Raw genomic sequence first — 23,284 nt, 5'->3', positions numbered from 1 at the left:
TATCAAACTATAAAAGTGTAAAAAAATATAAAATATTAACGATTAGATTAAAATCCATTAAAAATCCAAAATCCATCAAATCCAAAAAATGCAAATTTAATCCACAAAAAAGTAATGAGTCTAAGTACCAGTCTAATTGGACAGATCATCCCTCAGTTAAACATTATTTCTTTTTGTTTATTTGAAAGTACATAATATTCTGTTATTATCTTTCGGTACAAGGTGTGTACAAAAACCAGACAAGACAAATTCCCTCATGTTACTTCAATGTATTTTAGGAAAAAAAAAAAATTTAGCAGGATATTATACGCGTGATGTTATATTTTTTATTGATTTAATTATAAGTTTTAGTCACATATTATAAATGAATTACGTCAAAAAAAAATGGTAATTGAGCAAATTCAATCGGACATGCTAAAATAATATAAAGGGCAAAATTAAGATGACCGAGGGAGTTTTCTTTTTTTCTAAATAAGTTTGTTATCTTTCTAACTTTAATAAACGTATATGAATACATGTTATCTCTTTTATCTCATTTACAAATTCAATATTCTTCAGTTTTTATTGTATTGTTTATTTATTACTCACTACAATTAAATAGTTAAATAATTTGAGCAGTAGCAAATAAATTGTACTCCCTCCTTTCCTTTTGTTCTTCTCATTTACTTTTTATACGGTTTTCAATGCAAATTTTAAACCTCAAAATCTTTAAATACACATAATAAACAATTATAAAAAATACATGATAAAAAAGCATATATATTAAGACGAATCTAACGAGATTTCATATGAACATATTTTATCTTCTAAATATGTGTCAAAAACATTAATTAAATTTATCTCTACTTAAGATAAAATATTCTAAACAGAAAGATAATTAGAAAACGGAGGAAATATAAAAGAATAAATAAAGCAACACAATTTCTTCAAGAGAGCTAGTATGAAAAGCATCCTATATTATCCTTAATTCAATTTTGTTCATTACCATCTTATCATCATGAAAGCTAGACATTCTAAAACTTTATACACCCAGTGGCGAAATTTGGCCAAAATTTTAAAAGGGGCGAAATTTACTAATAATTTTATAATCATAATAACATAATACATATACATATGATTTGTTTGTACATGAAATAAAAGTTAACTTGAAAATGAAGACACTACTGTCATCAACCGAAACCAAGATTGTAGATTAGAATATTTGTGTAAGTAAGAATTTTTGTATGAGATCATTTCAAGGAGAGGTGAAACTATCCATATAAGAAGCTCAAATTTTAAAAAATAAGTACATTAATACATTTAAAGTGTCAATTTTAAGTTTTAACATCTAAAATATCGTATTAAACATTAAATAACTGAAGTGGGCATTCTGAGTATGAAAGCGAATGTTTTAATTAATTTAGTTGGATAATTTGGCGCCATTTTAAATTGTCTTATGATAAGAATGTCTTAAAAGAAAGTCTTGTTTATGAAGAAATAAATTATTGTTAAAACTACAGAGTAAAAATGAAATAGTACTAATAAAAATGAAATATATAGCATGCTTACTCAAAGACTTCATACTAGTATTTCTAGCTTCATTTGATAACACTTTTAACAGAATCCTAACAATTTCTAATAACAAGTTGTAAAATATTTAAAAAATCCGTCATTGTATATGTTATGAATGGTATGACTTGAGTGCATATTTAATAGGTGCATTTATGTGGTGACTTATGGGATGGAATCCTAGGGATGTCCTGAATGGGTAAATTTTGTCTTAGTGTTTGTGGTTTATGATGATGATTAAAGTATAAATTAATGAGTTAATCATGGGAGTTATGGAATTTAATGAAGAAGTGTAAAGGTTTAATTTAAGATGCTCTATAATGCAAAGTCGAGCAAAACTGTCAGAAGCTCTCTGAAGTGCCGCTCGACCAGCTTGCTCGATCGAGCGAGCTTCAGGATGGGTCGAGCGAGCTGTAGACAAAATGTAACCAGAAACTTCCTATAGCCCGCTCGACCGAGCGAGCCTCTGCTTTGGTCGAGCGATGTCTCTGATGCTCCTAGGATGCTGTTTTTAACTCTTTAAGTGTTTAGAGTTTTTTCATTGTCATTTATTCATACTCTTAATGTATTCAATGTTATTTAATGAGATCTCTCCTATAAATAGAGAGCTCATTTGCTCATCCAAAAATATCCACAAAATACACCCCAAGCCAAACACTAGTCTATATCTCTTCTCTATTGTAATTCTCCATTTTTGAGAGTTCTTTGAACTCTTTCGATAATATAAGAGATACTACACACCGGAGGACGTAGCCTAAGTTGGGTGAACCTCGTTAAATCTTTGTGTCGTTTTATTGCATTACTTTCTCCTACAAACATCGATATCATTGATAGCTTAATTTGTTTGTCACAAAACCTCATACATTCAATCTTGGCAATATTGAAGTTTGAAACACATTGTTCGAACTCTAATATAGCATCGTTTTCAGTATACACCTTAGGCACTATATACTTGAAATGATGCAATTTCGGATTGAAAAAAAAAATATTTTTTTAAATACACTATTTACTTTTTTATATCTCTTAATGTATGAATTCAATCGTTAATGCCTCTCATTATGCATATCAAAAAATTATGGAAACTAGAAATTAATAAAACGTCGAATTGAGACGATTTAAACAAGATTTTATGTGACTATGTTTTAACTTATAGATTACCGACAATATGAAAGTTAAATTACATGATGAATAGTGCCGAAGTCAACTACAATATAAGTAAAAAAGAACGGAGAATGTATGAATGTTTTAGGCTTCACAACTTTGCATTTAATATGATCTAATAGACAAACAATTTTAATTTGTCCAACTAATAAAATTAAAACATTCACTAAAGAATTTAATGAAATCAAAATCCAATATATTGTGTAATTATAAGTTAATCTATAAGTTTTAGAATCTCGGGTAGCCAAAAAACTATAAATTAATAAACATTAATTTAAAACGATTTAAATATGATTTCATATTACTAAATTTTAAATATCTGTTTTAACTAATTTAGCTACGAATTCTTGGAGAGATTACACCAAATACCAGAATTTCTTGGGTAATTCAAAACAATACAAACAAAGCCAGAATCATCCCTCTTTACAAGAACATTGTCTCTCAAATTTAGCTTCTTTTATGCCTTTGCACCTGCACTTGTTTCCCATTTACTTAATTAGCTTATCAATTCATGGATAAGCATTAGGTTAGATTTTTAAGTGGTTTGCCTATTTAAAAAAACTCTTTCAACAAATTTATATTAATAAATTAATTTTATTAGCCTCTGACATTATTATTGTTGTTATTCTTATGGAAGGAAATATTTGTTTCCAATGAGGTGTATGATAAATATTGAAATAATAAATTTTTTTCATACGGATAGAGGTATTCATTTATGTTATCGGGTCGATTTTAAGTCAGATATTTTAATTCGGTTTAAAATTAAATTTTGTGTCCACAATTCGTTTAAATTATAATTGTAAATTCATTGTGAAGTCGGGTTAAAGTCGAGTTCAATTTTAAAATCGATAAATATTGAGTGGTCGCAATTTTGGAAACTAGTTAAGGGTATGTATTATATGGTTTATTACAACAAAAAAGGTTTAAATACAGATTTAAAAAAAAGTTTGAATACAAACTAATAATAGGTTAGATAAGGGCCTATTAATAAGTCTTACTCTTATATTTTATTTAACTTAGAAAAATCATTTCATATAAGACAGAGATAATTATTAGTTCAATAAATTGAAAAAAAAAACGAATAAATCATACCTAATGTTGACCTCAACTTTAGACACTGTTTTTCCTTTATTTTTTATTTATAATTAAATACTATGCAAATATGCATCATTAGCGAATTAAACTTATATATCAAGAGGAAAAATGGGTTTTATTTTAATTATTTAGAGTATAAACTTTTTTTATAAGATTTTAAATTTAATTTTTAGTTAATTTTTTCTTTTTCTCAACCTACTTTTTAATAAAAAAAAATTATATTAAGATGATAAAATGATGTAAACAATTTAGCTTATGGACAAACCGGCCGGTCAGCTATTGAGCATACATATCTATGTCTCTCAATATATTAAATTAAATTGCATATTGAAGCCAGACAATATATGGTTGATGTTTTGCTTTGATAAAGCCAAATAAACATTAATTTCATTTATTAATCATTAATCTAATAATTATATAAACAGTACCATGCAAATACAATGCATTTTTCTTAGTTTAGTTAAAAATAATCATAAAGTTATTAATCATTTTACTTGACTTAATAATCATAAAGTTAATTTGCTACTAATTCTATTTTTAATGTTTTATTTAGTTGTATTTTTCTATGAAAATTTTTCCCATCACTTTTTTTATTCTCATTTAATATTTTTTTCAATATAATATATGTACACTTTGAATATTTTATCTTATCTTTCTAAAAATTAAATCACTTTTAGTATTCAGTGGATTCTTAAAGTATAAAAGACTCAAATTTAAAAAATTATGAGTTAAAACTTTTGGTTGAACTGATTTATTGATATAATATTAAAAGCTAATGTGACGAAAAATCACAAATTTGAATCTTAATTATGATTCATTCTCATTTCTAGTTGAGTATTTAGCGCCGGATACAAAAAAAATATGTAACTTTTTGAAAAGAGCGGTAATAATAACGAATTATCTAATCCCTCTATTCCCTTTGATTCTTCTACAAGGAATATTCTATTAAAAGTGAAAGAAACTTATATATGATTTTTGATGTATATTTACAATTAAAAATATATTCATGAGGATTTGTTATATTCTTCTCGATGTATAGAATTTTATTATGTACTTTGAATACTATTTTTTATGAAATACATTTATGGATATTGAGTCTCAAATATATAATTTGAAAACTGTGCAAAAAGCAAGTGAGAATATTACCTAGAAACAAAGCAAAAATATATGAGGTACTCTTGTGATAAACCGTCTCTAGATAAAAAAAAAAAAAAAAGGCTTCTGTAAAAAAGTTTATATACTAATAATTTGTATTATTGAGCTATATATTTAGTCCATATAAAAAGTACATTTTACGGTGAGACTATCTGATGTCATAGAAGAATTTGTAAATATATACTCCATTAAACAATTAACCCACTAAAAGAGACAGAGATCGGTTCAAGGAATCTACTCCCGGCTCTTGTCTACTGATCTCTTTATATATGTTCACAAACACTCAAAACCATTACTAATTTATCTCATAAACCAAATCATTTTCCATAATTACTACACTAATAATTAACCCAAAAAAATCACAAACAAAAAAAAACAAAATTCGCATCTAAAAAACAAAATTAATGGCTAGTATTTTTGAAACAAAAAGGGTAAATGTATATCCAAAAACCATACAACCTTCCAAAATTATAAAGCTTACCAATTTAGATAGGCAATGTCCTACACTTATGTATTTGGTATTTTTCTATAAACTCTCTTATAATCATAAATTAGTTAATGATAATTATGTGTTTAATAGCCTGAAATTATCATTAGAAGAGACATTATCAGAATGGTATCCAGCAGCCGGAAGATTATGGAAAAACCCTAATAATGGGAATAAGCTTGATCTTTGGTGCAATAATGGTGGTGCTTTAATGGTTCAAGCTTTTACACATGCTAAATTTTCAGAGTTTGGTAATCTTTCTCAATATAATCATTTCTTTGAGAATTTGGTTTATAAACCTATTTACAATAATGGAGATAATCATAATAATATTTCTGAAATGCCAATCCTTGTTGCTCAGGTATTTATTTATGCTAATTTATTACTAATTTTATCTCTTTATATGTTAATTTAATCTTATAATTTTTTTTTATAGAAGTTTAAGTACGTATCTGTAAATTATAAGTAGCGTTAATTTAGTGGTGCATGTAGAGGTTTTCAGACGTTATAACTTTTACGGTTTGTTTAGTAGTCGATACTAAATATTGAGAATAGTAATGAAAAGTTAGTGTAATTTTGGTAAAAATATTTTTTCACAAATTTGATGATCGTGCTTATTCTCTTTCAACAATCTAATTTTCTTCAGAAAATTCATTCACGTATTACCATTTGAACATGTGGTACTAAGCGGTAATAGAAAATTGTGAAAAAAACTTTTTTATGGTTGAACTTTTATTTCCCAAGGGAATGATATTATGCTTATCATGAAAATTTATATTACAAATCATTCTCATTACCACCAATTAGTACTATTAACCAAATGGGCAATTAGCGTTCTAAAGTATTAGGTTTTTAAGATTTTCTCTATAATTTTCTCAACAACTACTATAATAACTACTTTTATCGAACAATATACTTACGCATTTAGTTAATCAATTAATATCTTAAAGTTACAATTATACATGCTACAATTACTCATAGCTAATAACTACTTAGACTTCTAATAATTATCCTCACAACTACCTGCCGAACAAAATATAATGATTAGCCCTAATAAGTAATAACCTTTAAAAAAATGCTTTATTTTCTATATATGTATGGCTAAACTAGATTAAATAGGTAGTTTTGAGTTTTTACAACTTATTTTTAGTTTAGTTCAGTTTAATATATAATGTCTATTATTTTTAGACCACTTTCTGACTTCTCTTTCAAATCAACTCAAATGTAATAATTATAAGAGAAAGAAGTTGTATCACCACGACATAAGTTAATATAATTAGTTTATTTCTCTAATTACTTACTTTAAAATTATAAACAATCATTTTAGCATACTAAATATATATATATATCAGCTCAATATAGATGGTTTCACTATGACATCGTTTCATTTAAAGATTTATTTAAGAAAAAATAAAACCTTCTAATATAATGGGCCAAGCTGATAAATGAGCAATGGGGAACAAATGCTTCATCATGGATTGATTCTGATGAAGTCATGCCATGATTAAGTGATGTTGTCCATTGTGAATTGCATACTTGACTACAGTCCAAGGGTAATAATATACACATCATTTCATTTACTCATTGTTACCGTAAAAATAGGAGAAAGGATATTAAGTTCACAATTCTTGTGAGATCTCTAATTAGGCCGGTTGAATATATATTTTTTGAAATATTATAAGTAAGCATTAAAAATAATATAAATAGGCATTTAAAATATTGTGAGTTGGTATTAAGGATACGGTAAATAGACATTAAAAATAATATAAGTAGACATTAAATTTTAGAAAACTAAACCCATAAAAGATATTTCTCAAAGAGACGGTCTCTCAAAAAAAAAATTGTCTGTTATAGTGGATCTACGGTGATAGATAAAAAATCATGAAATTCGCAAAATAAAACCAAGCTTTAGGGGTGGTGCCACTAATTCTAGTGTACTCTATGTTTTTTTTTTCATTCACTTTTTACACGGATCATAATATAAACATAAAAGTCAAATAAATTCAATTAAAGATTTTTAAAAATTATAAAATTTTAATTGTTTGAAAAATTTATATTGAGACGAATTATAAAGATCTCCCTCAAAATCTATTTTTCATATGAATTGATGAGAATTTGCGGTCAAAGTTTGACTATGTAATTCAAATGAAATTATATTACAAATTAATCATTTATGTATTATATTTTATGTATTTTATGTAGTTTAATTTATACTTTATGTAATTTATATCATTTAGGTAATAATAAATTCTTAAATAAGATGGTCTCATGGTGAGACTATTTCTATTAGGCTGGTCAATATATATTTAGTGTGTCAAAGTGATCACTTATAATTTTAAAGTAATCAATTAGAGAAATAGACTAATTATATGGGTCCATTTCATGCATGGTGAGAAGGTTTCATACATGACGAGCTGATATGTAATTTATGTATTACAATTAATCATATTGATTCAAAGTTATTATTACAAATTATTCACATATAATTTTCCCTCATAAAAATTGAAATGTATAATTTGATATTAATATAGGTGACCAAATTTGGATGTGGTGGGTACTCAATTGGGATAGGAACAAGTCATGCACTCTTTGATGGACAAGCAACCTTCAATTTTGTATCAACTTGGGCTTCCAAAACCCATTTCAACAAGCATCAAGGAATCATCATTAATGGACTTGAATGCCCTAAACCTATCCATGATAGACAAATCTTACTAAATATAACAAACAATCAAACACCCATCAAGAATAATGCACTATCAAAAGTTGCTGCCATACAACATTTGTATCAATTGATTATCCAAACAGGTCCTTATGATCATATGGTTAAGAATCCCCAGCTGTTTGTTCCCTCTATTGAGGAAGATTGTGTTCTAAGTACCTTTCATTTTAGTGCCGCCATGATCGAGAGCTTGAAGAGGAGAGTTCATGGTGTTCAGAGCTATTCTGCATCAGTGTGTACTTCTTTTGAGATTGTTACTGCACATCTATGGAAGGTATGTGAAAATATGCTAGATATCACCATGTCAATGTTTTAATTCCAAAGGGTTCGGGCGATTACATGAACCAATAAATCAGTCTCAATATTGTTGGTTCGCTAAATGTGTGTCCAAGTGAATCTTCGTTGATCTCTATTTGTTTGATTATCTATATTAGAATGATTTATCCCATATCGATGAATTAAAGTTGGTGCGCATGCTTCATAAGTCATTACAGCCTTCATCCTGTTGCCATATGATTTCGAGATGGTATCTCCTTGGCTTATGGAGTATGCACCTCGTGTTTTACCGATAATATGCTGGCATTGAAAATAAGTCCAGCCTAATTCAACAATCTAGAATCTTTACATCTTATTTCACTTTTGACCTTTTGGTCATTTTCTATAGTCATTGCAAATTGCACTAGCCCAAACTACCTCAAATGATTCATAATAAGGATGTGAAAGCCTTAATTTCAAAAGATTTGATGGATTTAAGTCAATCTGAGTAATTGTGGTCCAAATGAATGCTATGTCAAATGAATCCTCCTACTTCATTCATTTGATTTTCTACCATCTCAATCTGTAAATCTAGAATCTTCATATCCATTTCACTCTTTTTCGGTCTTCCTCACAGTTTGCCAACACTACGTCATCCATGTCCAAATCACCTTATCCACTCCACAGTAACAATGTCAAAGCCTTAGTGCCTAAAAATTGGTCAACTACATGAACCAATAAATCAGTCTTAAATATTAGTTGTCCAAATGAAATCTCCTTCCCCATTCATTTAATCATCTACCATCTCAACCTGCAAATCTAAAATCTTCATATCCTTTTCAACTCACGCAATCGCCTTAAACAATTTTCTCTGGTCTTATCAACTCTTTTAGACACTTAAACCTTTTCTTATGTCTTCGTTTCAATTCTATAATTCAATATATTACATAATCTTGAGTTATTATGTTCCTATAATAAAGCTTATTATGTTTAATTTCCTTGACTTGAAAATACAGGCAAGAACAAAAGCACTAAGGCTAAGAAAAGAAAGGATGGTATGCCTTCAATTTGCAATTGACACAAGGACTAGACTTACACCCCAACTATCACAAGCTTTCAGTGGCAATGCCTTTGTTTTAGCCTCTGTTGCTCTCACAGCAGGCGAACTCGAGCTAGCGAGCTATGAAACCATTGTGAGCAAGATCAAAATGGCTAAGAATTGTGTCGATAACGAGTACGTTAGGACGTATATCAAGGCACTCGAGGGGTCGGGAGACGCTCTTCCACCCCTTAGAGAGCTCACCATAGTCTCAGATTGGACAAGAATGCCATTTCATAAGGTTAATTTCATGTACCCTTATGTAAATGGTGCTGTTTCTGTCTGTCCTTTAACTCCTCCTGTTCCACAAGTTGCATATTTCATGCAAAGTCTTGATCATGATAAGGGTATTGATGTAAGAATTGGATTGAACCCACAATTTCTCACTGATTTTTCTCACTATTTCCTTGCTATTTCATAGTACACAAATTCTTGTGTGAGGTCGGTCTCACCGTGAGAATACTTGGATTAAATAGCCCAATAATAGAACACTTTTAGCTTATGAGCTTTTTGTTTTAAGATTATTTTACAGTGAAAGGTCTCATACAAGACAGGTTGTTTGTAGTATCCAACATTTTTTTTCTTGATGCCAAAACAGAATTTTATTTTAAATGAGACGAACTTATGGTGATACCATTTCTATTGAGCTAACCTATGTACATATAGTGTGTTACGTAATCAATTTTCACTTACGAATGAGCTAATAGCCTAATTTTATGGGTCTGTTTCTTAGTGAATATGTCTACAAGTTGAAATTTTTTAGAGGGCTTTTTAATTACTTATTTGTCTTAATTTAAATTGGGTTTTATTCGTTGAAAAATTAGTTTGCGTCCTTTAATTTGCTTTTATATGCTATTCAACGATAATTTATAATTTGTATTCATTATTAATCTATAAATAAAAACACAATTAATGAGATTTTATTTAAGTTATCTCAATGTAAATTTAATTAATATAAATATTTTATAATTTTTAATTATACACAATAACAAATATTCAAATTTTATTTAATGCAATATCTAGCGTGCAGAAGAAACCGAGGTTCTCTAACAAAGGGAATATTTGTATTTACTAGCTAGCAATATATATTCGTGATAAACAAACCATAGACTACCCGATTTGACTGATTGTGCTCAACTTATCTAATTTGGTTGTCCCAACTAATTTGACAAATTAAAAAATTTTAAATTGAAAGTTTGATAATGACTTTTCAAACTTTTTCTTCAGTTATAATTTTATAATTGAAATTTAGTATTTAAAATGAAATACTTATTTTCGAATACATTTAAAGTTTTTTAAAAGTTAAAGTTAAAGAATTATAAGGGCAATACTAAAATTTATCAATTAATAGTGCCAAATATTTTACTATAGCAAATATTTGAGAATAAAGATAGTAATTTTTTTTTTATTTTGAAAACCAAATAAAACACCTCAATTCACAAATTCAATATCCTCCAAGGCTTGAATACCTTGGGGAAAAGGACCCATATAAAGTTTTTTCGAGGCACCACGATATCACCTGTGGTAGTAATTCCTTAATTTCATTATAAAAGTTAAACTTCAACTTATACGCATTTTATAGGTTATTTTGATTATTTATATATTAAAAATGAGTTTAGATGATTTAGGCATGTATAGAGAAAAACTATTAACGCTCCTATAAGAAGGAACGAAAACATTAGAACGGAGAGTAAGAAAGTCATGAAAGACTCAACAAAACGTGGGGGAACAAATCAAAAGTAATTCGCATGAGTTACACCTCTCTGAGAACCTGACTAGAGATAAGTGTAGTTGAAGGCTCATACTTCATGTTTTAGACTACTGATAATTATTTCACTTACCTATTTCTGTTCTTATTCTTTGCCTATTAACATGATTACTCATTTACTGATTTATTTATATTATTTATTTATTATTATTATTTTTATGCTAATTACCAGTTTGTATTGTAAGATGCAAGTTTGTGGGTTCAATTTCACTCATTTTCTCTCAGTGCAAAATCTCTCTATTTGGACGTCTTTCTCGATTTTAGTGACTTTTTAATCACATTCTCTTTTATGAGTATGAATTGTCCTCTTCTATCGCTCCCTAGAGCCTAGAGGCTGATCATAGTTACTATAAGCACCATACACATTGCATGGTGATGACTATTTATGGAACATAACAAAAAAAAAAAAAAAATTGTCTTTTTATCATCTTTGTTGCCATGTCAATTGTCATAATCTTGTATTAATGTTGACAGATAGGACAGCATTTGCATTTTTATATCTATGGAGCAATAAGTGGACATTATTCTCTTTATTTTTTTGGTGTTGAGTGCCATCCTTAAAGGTAACTGGATAGGACTACTTGATTACATGGGAGACATCAATTTAGACAAAATATGAAAATACACATCATTTTTCTTTGCCAAACTATCATGTTGTCTATTAAGTTGCCAAATATTAAGGGGATGATTAATGGGACCCTTAGTGGTTCTTGAGTTGGGCATTGGACTATTGGAGAGAGACCATTAGTAGTGTTGTTTTTGGCTTAGTGAATGATTATTATTGTGAACTTCCATTTGGGGACAATAAGAAACCATATACTCATCTGTCTCATTACAAATAAATCAAAAAGAAAGTAAAAATTTTTTAAGAAAAAAATAAATAACGGTTATAAATAAAGAGAGAAAATTAATTGTGTAGATGAAATTAAACGAGAGTTAAAATGTATGGATAAGAACAAACGAAGGTGGTGGGTCATTGTCAAAAGAATAGAAATGATATAAATTAAATGAGATGGTCAAAATGGCAAATGATGCAAATTAAAGAGAGTATTTATCTCTTTTAATATTACACAAACTAAAGTAAGAGCTTTTTAGATTAATATAGCAAATTAAATGGAACAGAAAAAATATTTTGCTTTCAAATGGTGCTTTTTCATCACTGTAAGTTCATTATATGTTTGTTTCTTTATAAGTTCAGAAAAAGGAGAATCAAACAAGAAAGCTGAGAAACTGGAGAATCGGTATGGTAACAAACCATATACTCCTTCTGTCCCTTTGAGCTTGCATCATATGACTCAAAAAGTTTTCATATATTTAAATTTTAGGGTGCAAACTCAAAGGGACAAAGCGAGTAACATTTATTAAAAACAGAAACCAACTAGCCAAATCAAAGAAAACATTAGAAGTTAAAATTACATAAATAGTCCCCAAAGAGGGTTGTGCTCTTGTGTGTACCTTCGACCAACTCACACTGCTCGGCTGACTAACACAAATTATATTCAAAATCGCGGTTCTTCAATGCTATCCCATCTCGTTCCTGGATAAGATGCATCGAATTAGTAGCACAACCATAAACCATTACACAAAAGAGACGAAATCAAGTTTATATAGCTAAAAAATTTAGTACTCGGTTTGTCGATTTTATTTGATGCATAGATTTGTAGTACATCAACATGTTAAGTAAAATAGTAGCATGATTCAACTACAATATGAATCCCCTAAAGTTCAGAGGCAGTAAAAACCTAGCTTAAGGAAGCAAATACCTGCTCAAAAAACCGAACAATCATACATGCTTATACATCGCGGTGACAACATCTTCCAAAGAACCAGCACCATTACCATTATAACTTACCAAAGGCCTCGCTCCTTGTTCCATGAACGGTCCTTGCTTCATTTTTAGTCCCGTGTCTACTCCTGAATTATTGTGGAGTATTTGATCATATTGCAAGGATAAAGAATCAAATCTCGGCTGACTCATTGACTCGAAACCCCTATCTCTATGCAAAACTTCACTCGGGTTTGTTGAATCATATACACATTGAGTGTTTCCCACTGAAGGATTTACCGAGCTATCGAGAAAATCTGAATCCCAAACTTGCTTGGTAGGGTAACTCATGTTCTGCATCATATTCTCGGTCATCAAGCTTGAGGATTGAATGGGAATATTCTCCACAGGATTCATAAGATTTGGCTGGGATTGGACAGCAGCAGGCCAATTGCTATTACATCTATTATGATCCGGTAAGTTAGGCGGAGATTCTGAAGTTATCCTGAAACCTTGCAGACTTTGTCGGTCTTGAGTTGAACGCCCTTGCATCGTCAATGAACTGTTCGGAAGGTTGAGAATCGAATTGTTCGAGCCACTTAAGATGGTATTGCTTTTGTGGGGTTGCTCAAATTCTAATGACGGTGTCCCTTGAAGCACGGTTCTGGGATGATTGCCTTGCAGCATGTTGGGCTGGAATTTGGAGTCGGCGAGGGAAGTTGTTGCGATTTGGGCCTGGTTCAACTGAACAAGCCCAGAAGGTGAAAGCCCATGAAGGCCCAGCCCAGCCGGAGTGTTCAATCTTCCTAACACTCCAGGTGGTGGAATGGATCTTAGCGGGTTGTTCTGAAACTGTGGACTACCGGTGAAACCATGGAAATTAACAGAGTTCATGCAGAGATAGTCTGACCCTCCTAACGCGGCAACCATGTTAGCTTGCTGGTTAGCCACTGAGCTGATTCGTTTCAAATACAACCGATATTTCTGACATCGAGAGAATTCAAATCTAAGCTTGTGCAACGGGATCACTTTATAAAAAAAAGACATGAAACCGAGTTTCAAGAATTTTACCTGGAGATGACTGGCCACATTTTCCCTCGTAAGCTTGTCAACGTTCATCAACTCCAAGATTTTCTTAGGTACAGCTTCTGCATTTTATGTGATAAACATAGTAAGTGTAGATCATCATCGTATCCAGTATATACCGCTCATAGAAGCTATAATCAAGGTCTGAAGAGGGTTGGAAGACGGCAAACCATACCCTTATCAAAAGAGACAAGGAGGTTGCCGCCAGTAAGACCCTTGGCTGGAGAAAGACATGCAAATAAATGATTCAAATTTAAACCTCGTCTTCTTGTAACCCCAATTCAAGAATTTGCTTTCCCGAAGGAGTAATTTGTTTAATCGGAAGGAGGTCGAGATACAAATTAACATAATAAAGTCCGATTCAAAAGGCCACAACAGAATCATTACAACTTCGTAAAATAGAAGAATGGGTAAACACATACTATCAAGACCGAGCTGGTTAACAGCGGCAACAAACTTGCGGTGGAGCTCGACAGACCAAACGACACGAGGCTTCTTTTGAGAAGAAGGGTCTTCATTTTCATGTTCATTTTCATCTTGGTCTTCATCGTCATCCATATTTTGGTCTTTCCTTTTCCTAGATAGCTTTGCATTTTGATCAGAGTTTGCACCTCTATTTCCATTTTCGTCATTAGAATTCTTGTCTCGGCTGTTAGATCCATTTCGATCCTGAGAATCAAACTTTTTTCTCCTGATAACATGTTGCCATATATTCTTTAGCTCCTCCAACCTCACGGGCTTAAGCAAGTAATCACAAGCTCCATGTGAAATTCCCTTCATTACTAGCTTGGTATCGTCATTAGCAGACAACACTGCATCACGCAAGTAAAGTCTCGTTTTTTAGCATGTAAACTTAGCGGAAAACCATCACCCAAGAAAATTTTACAAAATAACCGACAAGAGAGGACATTCGCCAATATTTAAACCTTTAAAAGCCAACCACCCAAACACACACACACACACACGTACCGAACCCACCCCAAAAACACAAAGCTCAAAACAAACATTTCCGACACTACAAAATCAAAATAAACTAACAACTAGTACCCTTTAAAAATCAATACCTAAATGTGATCCTAAGTAGAGGGGTCTCAATAGGGGTGCACAATAAGAGGTTGTTAAGGACCCTGATTTTAACCACCCCACGAAATTGTTTTTATGCCAAAAATATCCTAACCTCATAATACGAATTCTTGAGTTTGCGACTAGCTAATATATTAAGGACTCTCTTCTCTTTCAAATCTTGCCCATATTTTTATCTTCTTCGATTGCGATTTTCATATAACTCTCATTAGGTGAGTTGTTTTCCAATTTAAGTATTACTTTATTATTAGTCTTTTATGATTAGATTATAAAAGGCAAAATAAATTTGATATTAACTTATAAATAAATTATATACTCGTAGATAAGATGCAATGTAAAATTTTTAAACTGAGCCCTGAAAAAGTTTAAGACGGCTCTGATCTAAAGCAACTCGTCTCCAAACACAGACAACTGTCTCAAACATTCATTTGACAAAAAATTCCTCGTTAATGAAATAACATTTAATTTACCAAGATTTTCACAAACAACATTAATTCCAAAAATCAACAATCTGATTGATCTTAAATGCATTATAAATCATGGGATGCCCTTCATTGATGCTAAATTATGAACACTAATGACCAAAAAGAATTTGTTTTGCAAACCAAGGACAAATTTTTTTTTGAAAGTTGAGAATATTATTAAAAACCACTGTAACAGTGAAGGCAGAGACCACCGACATAAAAAATCCCGAAAAGGGAAAACATCATTGGAACAAAGCCACAGTGAGACAGACCACTCAAAAACAAAACGTAGGAGTGGACTATGTATACAAAGTTCATATACGAACCACGTTACATACACTACGCCAAAATACAATTGCAAATATTACGCCAATTATCAACCAGCAACAATAATACATATTTCTATAAGTAGAAGATTCAGTATATGTGATTTAGTTAAGGAAATGAAATCAAAAGGATGCTTTCAATAACTCACTTATGACAGGAAGATCCATCTCAAGACCCACAAGCTCAAGCAGCTTAAAACCATCCATGTCTGGCATGTGAACATCACTTATAACAAGATCGAATTTGTCCTTGTTTTCTCTCAGCATCTTCAGGGCCGTGATGGCTTGACTCGTTGTCGTAACTACAATGCTCAAAACCCGCATACATAAGGAAAAATTTCAACCAAAACATAAAAAATTATGAGTCTTCTAAAAATTAGATGAATAAACTAAAAGACATGGCATCAACAACCAGCATTATACTTCATTTGTCCCCCTTTTTTCTTTTTATTTACTTTTTTGCAATTTTCAAAGTGACTTTTGAGCCTAGATATCTCTAAATATGCGTCATAAAAAGGTAAAAAGTTTATAATCATATAATGTGGTAAAAACATTGGAAAATTCCGATTTCATCCTTAGAGTCCCTCCAAATGAAACAACTTTATTGGCTGATTTGGCTTACGTGCAAACGAAATTAACTAGCCTATCATTTTCTGACTGATTTATCAATTTTTTTAAAAAACAAAAACAGTCTGATTGCGGATAACTTAGTGATTGGAAATTATTTCAATACTGAAAATTTACCATCTTTAAAATCTAAATAATTTGAATATATCTTAAAAGACCTATCAGCCAGAAATTTCAGCTGCATATAATGATCTAAATAAGCATAATATGATAAGAATTAATTACATATATCAGAATTTATCTTATAAAGAAATCAATCGATTTATTTGATTTGAAATGAGCCTTTAATAGTTAATTATTTCAATTTAAAGGGGTCACTAATTAAATAAATATAATTTTATTACATATCTTTATGGGATTAAAATGGTTGATTTGATTCCATTATAATTTTAATTAATTTCACAAAATGTTTTAATAACGAAAATACTAAAGGTAACCATACCATCTTCAAGTATGAATCAAACACGTTAGCTACTTCAATTCTACGACATATTCTCTTCATAAAATTCATATTCTTATATCTATTAAGATTTTAAGATTAAGATTTAAAACATTGAGCATTTTTATACTAGTAGAACTACAATTTATACGATAAGACGAATCTAATAAAACTTCACATGGATAAACTTTATGCTATATCCTCGACCAATTAAATTTTCTAAGTCTTTTCTTCATTGTGCGAGCTTTCTATGACAAATATATATCAAACTCAATGGGACAGAAGGAGTACCTAAAGTCAGCACATAGATGTAGATCTCAATGGTCAAAGTTGGTTGTTCTAGGATACAATTGGGTGTAAGATCAAGATTTTCTCAACAAAACAAAAGTAATTTAGTTACTCAAACATTTCTATCAAATTCAAAATAGTTAAACAAGTGTAAGAACTAAAGGATAATCACTCAGTCGCTCTCAAATAGCACCATTTGAGTCAAAAAAGTTCTAACATATTTAAATTAAACACGAAATTCACATATATGAGTTAATTATGAAAATCTAGAGGGATGGAGGGAGTATAATCATCTAAAATATTCCTAAATAATAATAAAAATTCACTTAAAAGAAAAATGAAGAACAAGCACAATAAAACATGATGAAATTGAGAAAACCCATATCAAACACCACATACAAAGAGTAAAAAGCAATAAATTTCTATCATTTCAGTTAAATAAAAGCTCTAAACCAACTAATAAAAAGGAGGAAAATCAAGAAATCAATTATCGAATAATAACATATAAGAATAAAATCACCAAGAAATTTCATAAACAACCATAACTATTAATAAAAATAAAAAAGATTAACAAATAAAAAATGCCCAATTTATTATAAAAAAAAAAATCATACCATGATATTGGCATTTCCTCAGAAGAGTTTCCAACAATCTAAGACAAATGGGGTCATCATCAACAGCCAAAACTCTCATTCCCACAGGAAATTGATCATTGGGTTCATTTCTTCTTTGTTCAACAGTCATTTTTTCACCAAATAAACCCACAAAAAATTAAAAGTTCAAATCTTTTTAATTTCTAAACCCAAAAGAAATTAAAAAGTTCAAATTTTTTTAAAATCTAAACCCAAAATTCCCCTGTTAAGAACAGAACAACCCAAAAAATAAATAAAAATGAGTTAATCAAGTTGAAATGATATTTTTTAGAGAATTTAATTGAAGGAAGAAAGAGAATATTAATGGATGGATGAAGTAAAAAAAGGGTTAGAAAAGAAGAGTTTGAAAGAGCAATGAATTGAGAGATTGTGGAAAAAGATGTAATAGTAAAGTACAAAATTTTATAATGTGAATTAATTAAATAAATCAAGTGAATTAAATGTTAGAAAATTATTTGGAATCTTTTAACCATATATAGCTCTGTCAAAGCTGTGTGAAGCATGCAAGCAGTCAGACTTGCTGAAAGTGCAACTCCTTTTTTTTGAAAAAAAAAAAAGAAAAATTAGTAAGTGTTTAAGCATATTCTGTGTTTATGTTCTTTCCTTAATAAGTGAATAATGAGGGTAATAAATAAAATAAAATAAAATAAAATTTAGGCACAAAAGTTTACAATTTTTTTTCATTTCAAAGAAAATTTACTAGAAATACACCTTTTTGTTCCACTAAATTTTCCTAAATTCAAGAAATATAAAACAAAAGTAAAATTTTAGGCTAGTTGAAGAATTATGAGGATAAATAAAGGTAAATTAAATGGTAACTCTGAGTTCTGGTACTTTATCAATTGTATCCCTAAGTTTCTTTATTATTAATATATCTTCGTATTATTAAGCGTCTTACAACCGTATTTTTAACTTAGTTTGTCCAAACAAAAGGTTAACTTTTTATGTTTTAAACTGAAATATAAAAGAAAAAAAGTTAACGGTTTTGAATAATTTTGGACGTAAAAAATTAAAAAAGGTTACAATTGTAAGGCGCTCAATAATACGAAGGTACCATTAATAATAAAAAAAAACTTAGAGGTATCATTGATAATTTCCCATAAATAAAAGATAAGTTAAAGAAAAACGTAGCAAATTTGGTTAAACAGACTAAAAAGAAATTAATTAAATAGGAAGGGAATTTGTATCTTGAAAAATTCGCAAATGAGACTATTTTACGGTGAGACTATTTTTATTTGACTGGTCCAATAATGTACGCTTACAGTTATATAGTTATATACTTCATTATCATTTTCGTACTATTTTGTGTCAATTACCATAATTAATCTGCGTTAATTTTGGTTTGTCAAATAAAAAAATTAGATGATTAAACTTATAAATTTAAGGAGCGTAAGTTAAAAAGTGTGATTAAGTAGACTGGAGAGTAAAACGTGTGGACTTTTGTTTAGATAAAAAAGTATGGACAATGAACGGAATATTAAGAAAGATTGCACAACAAAAATAGTGCGGACTAAACTTATTTTAGACTTATATTATCAATTTTACACTTAATAAAACTAGAGCTACTAAATTTTAGGATACAGTATAGTATATATATTAAAATTTGTACTGTGACAAATTTTGAAAAAATCCTAACAATATTTTGAAAACAAATTTTCTAAATTACTTTCAAGATAATATATTGTGTGAATTACATTACACGCACTATAAATGTGCACGTATATGGAGCAGCATTTTTTTATTATTTCATTCCAGATAATTTTAAGTTGGATCCTTCGGTTCTCATATTGTTGGATATATTTGAAATATTTTATATATGTAGAGAAAAATTTAAAATATAACTTTTTTAGAAATAGAGAGGTTAAAATATATTTATGTGTGATTTTGTTAAATTTTGTCTTAATATATAGACTTTAAATATATTTCATAAAGTATATTTATGATTATTACTTTATTAGAACTAAAATTAAACTTCAAAAATATTTTAAAAAATTAAATGACGGCAAAAATATGAAATGCGAAGAGTATAATGATGGACAAATATGGGAGAGTATGAGTATTACCATTATCAGCAAGTCTTGTATGAGATTATTTCACTGTGAGACGAACTTATACAAGCAGCCTAATAAAAAAAAAAAAAAAAAATCTGAATTCACACTTCTATTAAAAGTATTTTTTTTAATATTTAAGCTGATTCAATTGAGATCGTCTAATGATGAATTAACCTCGATAAAAAATTAGTGTACACATTAAAGAATAATGTGAAAATGTGTAGTGATGAAGAATTTAATTTAAAATACACATGTGACGTATAATTATATAAAGAAAATCAAATAATGAATCCTCTAAAAATGGCAAAAAAATAAATTGGCAGTTGTAGCTCACATTAGTAACTGCAGTACGTTCAACCATTATATGATACACGACACTGAGTACTGTTTTTTTTGTTTTTATGCCAATATGCAATGTATTTTAATCTAGCTAAAACTTGATAAAGATTCTATTTTTAGTCCCTTTTTTGTTTAGCTTATGCTTATTTTGATAGATTTGAATTATAATGTTTTTTTAATCAATTTTTTTAACCTAGTGAATAGGTTTAGAAAATAAATTTAGTAATTATTTTGATTTTAATAGAAAGTATCTTTTTAAATAGGTAATATTTTAAAGAATATTCTATAAGAAATTTTGAATAGTTATTAATTTTATTGTCTAAAACTATGTACCTAATGCATATAATAGAAAATTTGTTTTTTAATTAAGAGTTGTTTGTTTGATTTGAAAGGGAATAAGAATTATGAGATCATTTAGGTGATTTTTTTTTATTATAAGGTAGACTGAGGAGAGAAAAGAGTTAAATGTAAATCGAATTCAAGATCTTAGCTGGGAAAAATGATATTTTATGTCAAATTAAAACAAAATCTAATTCTCTAGTGAGGTAAGAGATGAAAATTTTATGAGAATTGGTTGAAAAAAGTTCAGAATTATAAAGTTAATCATACTCATTCTCTTCTACTTTATTTTCATAGATTAATGGTTAACATATTATTTTACATAACCAATTCTTATTTTCTCATAGATTATTGTGTTTTACCGCTATTCTTGTGAGAGATCATCTTTCAAAGAGACTATCTTAAAACAAGAAGTGTACATTTTTATTTTCTCTTCAGTTTATATTAATTAAACTATTTAGCCCATATATTTGTTACATCACTAGAAGAGACCGTCTCTCATAACCCTTAACTCTTAACCTTGATTCCATCTCTCATCCAATATTTTTTTATGAGACTTTAGCTTTTTGAATTATTTCCAAAATACTTCAATTTAATTAAGTTTAATTACAAGTAAAAATCAATAACTATGTTAATCAAAAAAATCAATAATTATAAAGATGAGAAAATATAGTTGTTTTTCAAATGTTGCAATTTATTGTGTTTCAAAACCAAAAATAACGATTTAAGATTTGTGTTTCTACATTTTTTTCTCAACAAAATATGTTGCAATATTTACTATAACCACTTCTTTACTAAACATTATTATTAGCGTACGCAAATAGTTAAACAACTAAATATCTAACAATTATAACTAAAACTACTCATAAGTAGGTGTTCATTTTGGGAATAATTTGATTAACATATATTGTATTTTGATATTATTTTGATTAACCAAATGTATCTACTTTTAGAATTTGATTGTGTTTCCTTTTTTGGAGGAGAGATTTTTCTTTTATTGCAAACAAATGATTTTTAAAAACTTATACTTTATTATGTTCTTTACTTAATTAGTCTGCTAAAATCATTTAGAAATTGATAAAATGCTTTTATTGCAAACAAAAATGATTTTAACTAACGATGACACAAATAATGCTCCTTTTATTTTCATATATATTATTTTAAATATTAACTTTGAATTTTAGTGTTAAACTTTGTATTATGAACTCTCATTAATCTATATAAGAAAATGTAAATATATGAGATCCTAGAAATTTATTTCAATATATATTATTTTCTTAATGATAATTTAATAAATTTTAGAAACTATAATTTAACTTATTTGACTGTTGAGTTTGCATTATGATTTGTGAATACAGTGACATTGCGAGTATGCTATAATAATTTCATTATATGATTTAAGATACAGAAATTAAAATTTTCCAATTAATAATAAGGTATGGGAACATTTAATTAAGTAAACAATACTCCATTTTTTTTTTTGACAATTTGTCCATTTTTCTTTTTAGACAGCCTTTAAAGATTATTTCTTCCCTCAATATATTAAATGTTTCATAATTCATTATTAAAAATTGTTCTATTGATATCTTTCGCAGTATAAATAAAATTAATAATCTATAAACTAAAAAAATGTGTAGTTGAATTCATTTATTTTAAATAGCTTGTTGAATATACCCATATGTTCTTGTTTTAAACTAATTTATTACTCAAATAATTGATTTTTTCAATAGTTATCTCACAATAATTAAAAAATATTGCGTATCATAATTGGTTGTATTTGGAGAAAATTACGTAAATATAGTAAAATTTCAAAATCTTATGTTTATCAATCAAATCAGTGAAATCATATCGAAAGATATTAGACTATTGGAAAAATTTTCAATGTGGCACAATCTCATAAATGTATTTTAGGAAAATAATTGTTCAGTGTCATTACTAGAAACTCTGATTATGTGTAATTTTTCAATTTTTTAATTTTTTTTATGTTTATTAATCTATCTTTACGTATAAAAATAGAATTTAAACTATATAAAATTAAATATAAAAATTAAATCATTTATATTAAATTAACTTTAAACATCTATATCAAAACATAAAGGATCATATTAATGAAAATGATGTTTCTAACCTATGTAATATGCACCAAGTGCATAATTCAGACAGTAAATTAGGTTATTATTTTGAATATAATAGAAGATATTTTTCAAAATAGGTAAATTAATGTAATAAATTTTTAGAAAATATTTTAAATTAAATTTAAAATAGTTACTAATTTTAATTACTAATTCTATACCCGTGATGCATAAGTTAGAAAAACTTCAATGAAATTAAATACTGTGCACTATTAGCATGATTTTAAGTTTTAACACTAGTATTGCATAATTAGAAAATAAAAGTAGTATTTCATGTATGATAAAATAAATTTAATACTTTTTTTTTTTACTTGCACTCAAATCTTGTTTTCTACTTCATTTGCTTCTTAAAGTTGTTCTTATTTGTCATTTTAGGTCGTTAAATTTGTGGTTCTCATAAAA

General features: G+C 28.5%; 2 protein-coding genes across 2 annotated transcripts; one reads left to right on the top strand and one right to left on the bottom strand.

Annotated features, from left to right (window-relative positions):
• The first annotated feature begins 5,178 nt into the window (after positions 1-5,178).
• Positions 5,179-10,335, top strand: LOC130802810 (brassinosteroid-related acyltransferase 1-like). The gene is made up of 3 exons (XM_057666895.1): positions 5,179-5,807; positions 7,978-8,442; positions 9,440-10,335. Exons 1-3 carry the CDS (start codon positions 5,364-5,366, stop codon positions 9,941-9,943), a joined length of 1,413 nt encoding a protein of 470 aa, XP_057522878.1. The 5' UTR covers positions 5,179-5,363; the 3' UTR covers positions 9,944-10,335.
• Positions 10,336-12,420: 2,085 nt separating this feature from the next.
• On the bottom strand, positions 12,421-18,412 carry LOC130802809 (two-component response regulator ORR24-like). The gene is made up of 6 exons (XM_057666893.1): positions 17,983-18,412; positions 16,164-16,316; positions 14,564-14,953; positions 14,127-14,203; positions 13,054-14,039; positions 12,421-12,827 (listed from the first exon to the last, which is right to left on the bottom strand). The coding sequence occupies exons 1-5, from the start codon at positions 18,110-18,112 to the stop codon at positions 13,074-13,076; spliced, it is 1,716 nt and encodes a 571-aa protein (XP_057522876.1). The 5' UTR covers positions 18,113-18,412; the 3' UTR covers positions 12,421-12,827; positions 13,054-13,073.
• Positions 18,413-23,284: the final 4,872 nt, after the last annotated feature.

This window comes from Amaranthus tricolor, chromosome 16, assembly GCF_026212465.1.
Source record: "Amaranthus tricolor cultivar Red isolate AtriRed21 chromosome 16, ASM2621246v1, whole genome shotgun sequence".
In the NCBI taxonomy this organism is placed as follows: Eukaryota; Viridiplantae; Streptophyta; class Magnoliopsida; order Caryophyllales; family Amaranthaceae; genus Amaranthus; species Amaranthus tricolor.
The sequence above is the reverse complement of the archived record's forward strand: the minus strand, read 5'-3'. Positions and strand labels throughout refer to the sequence as shown.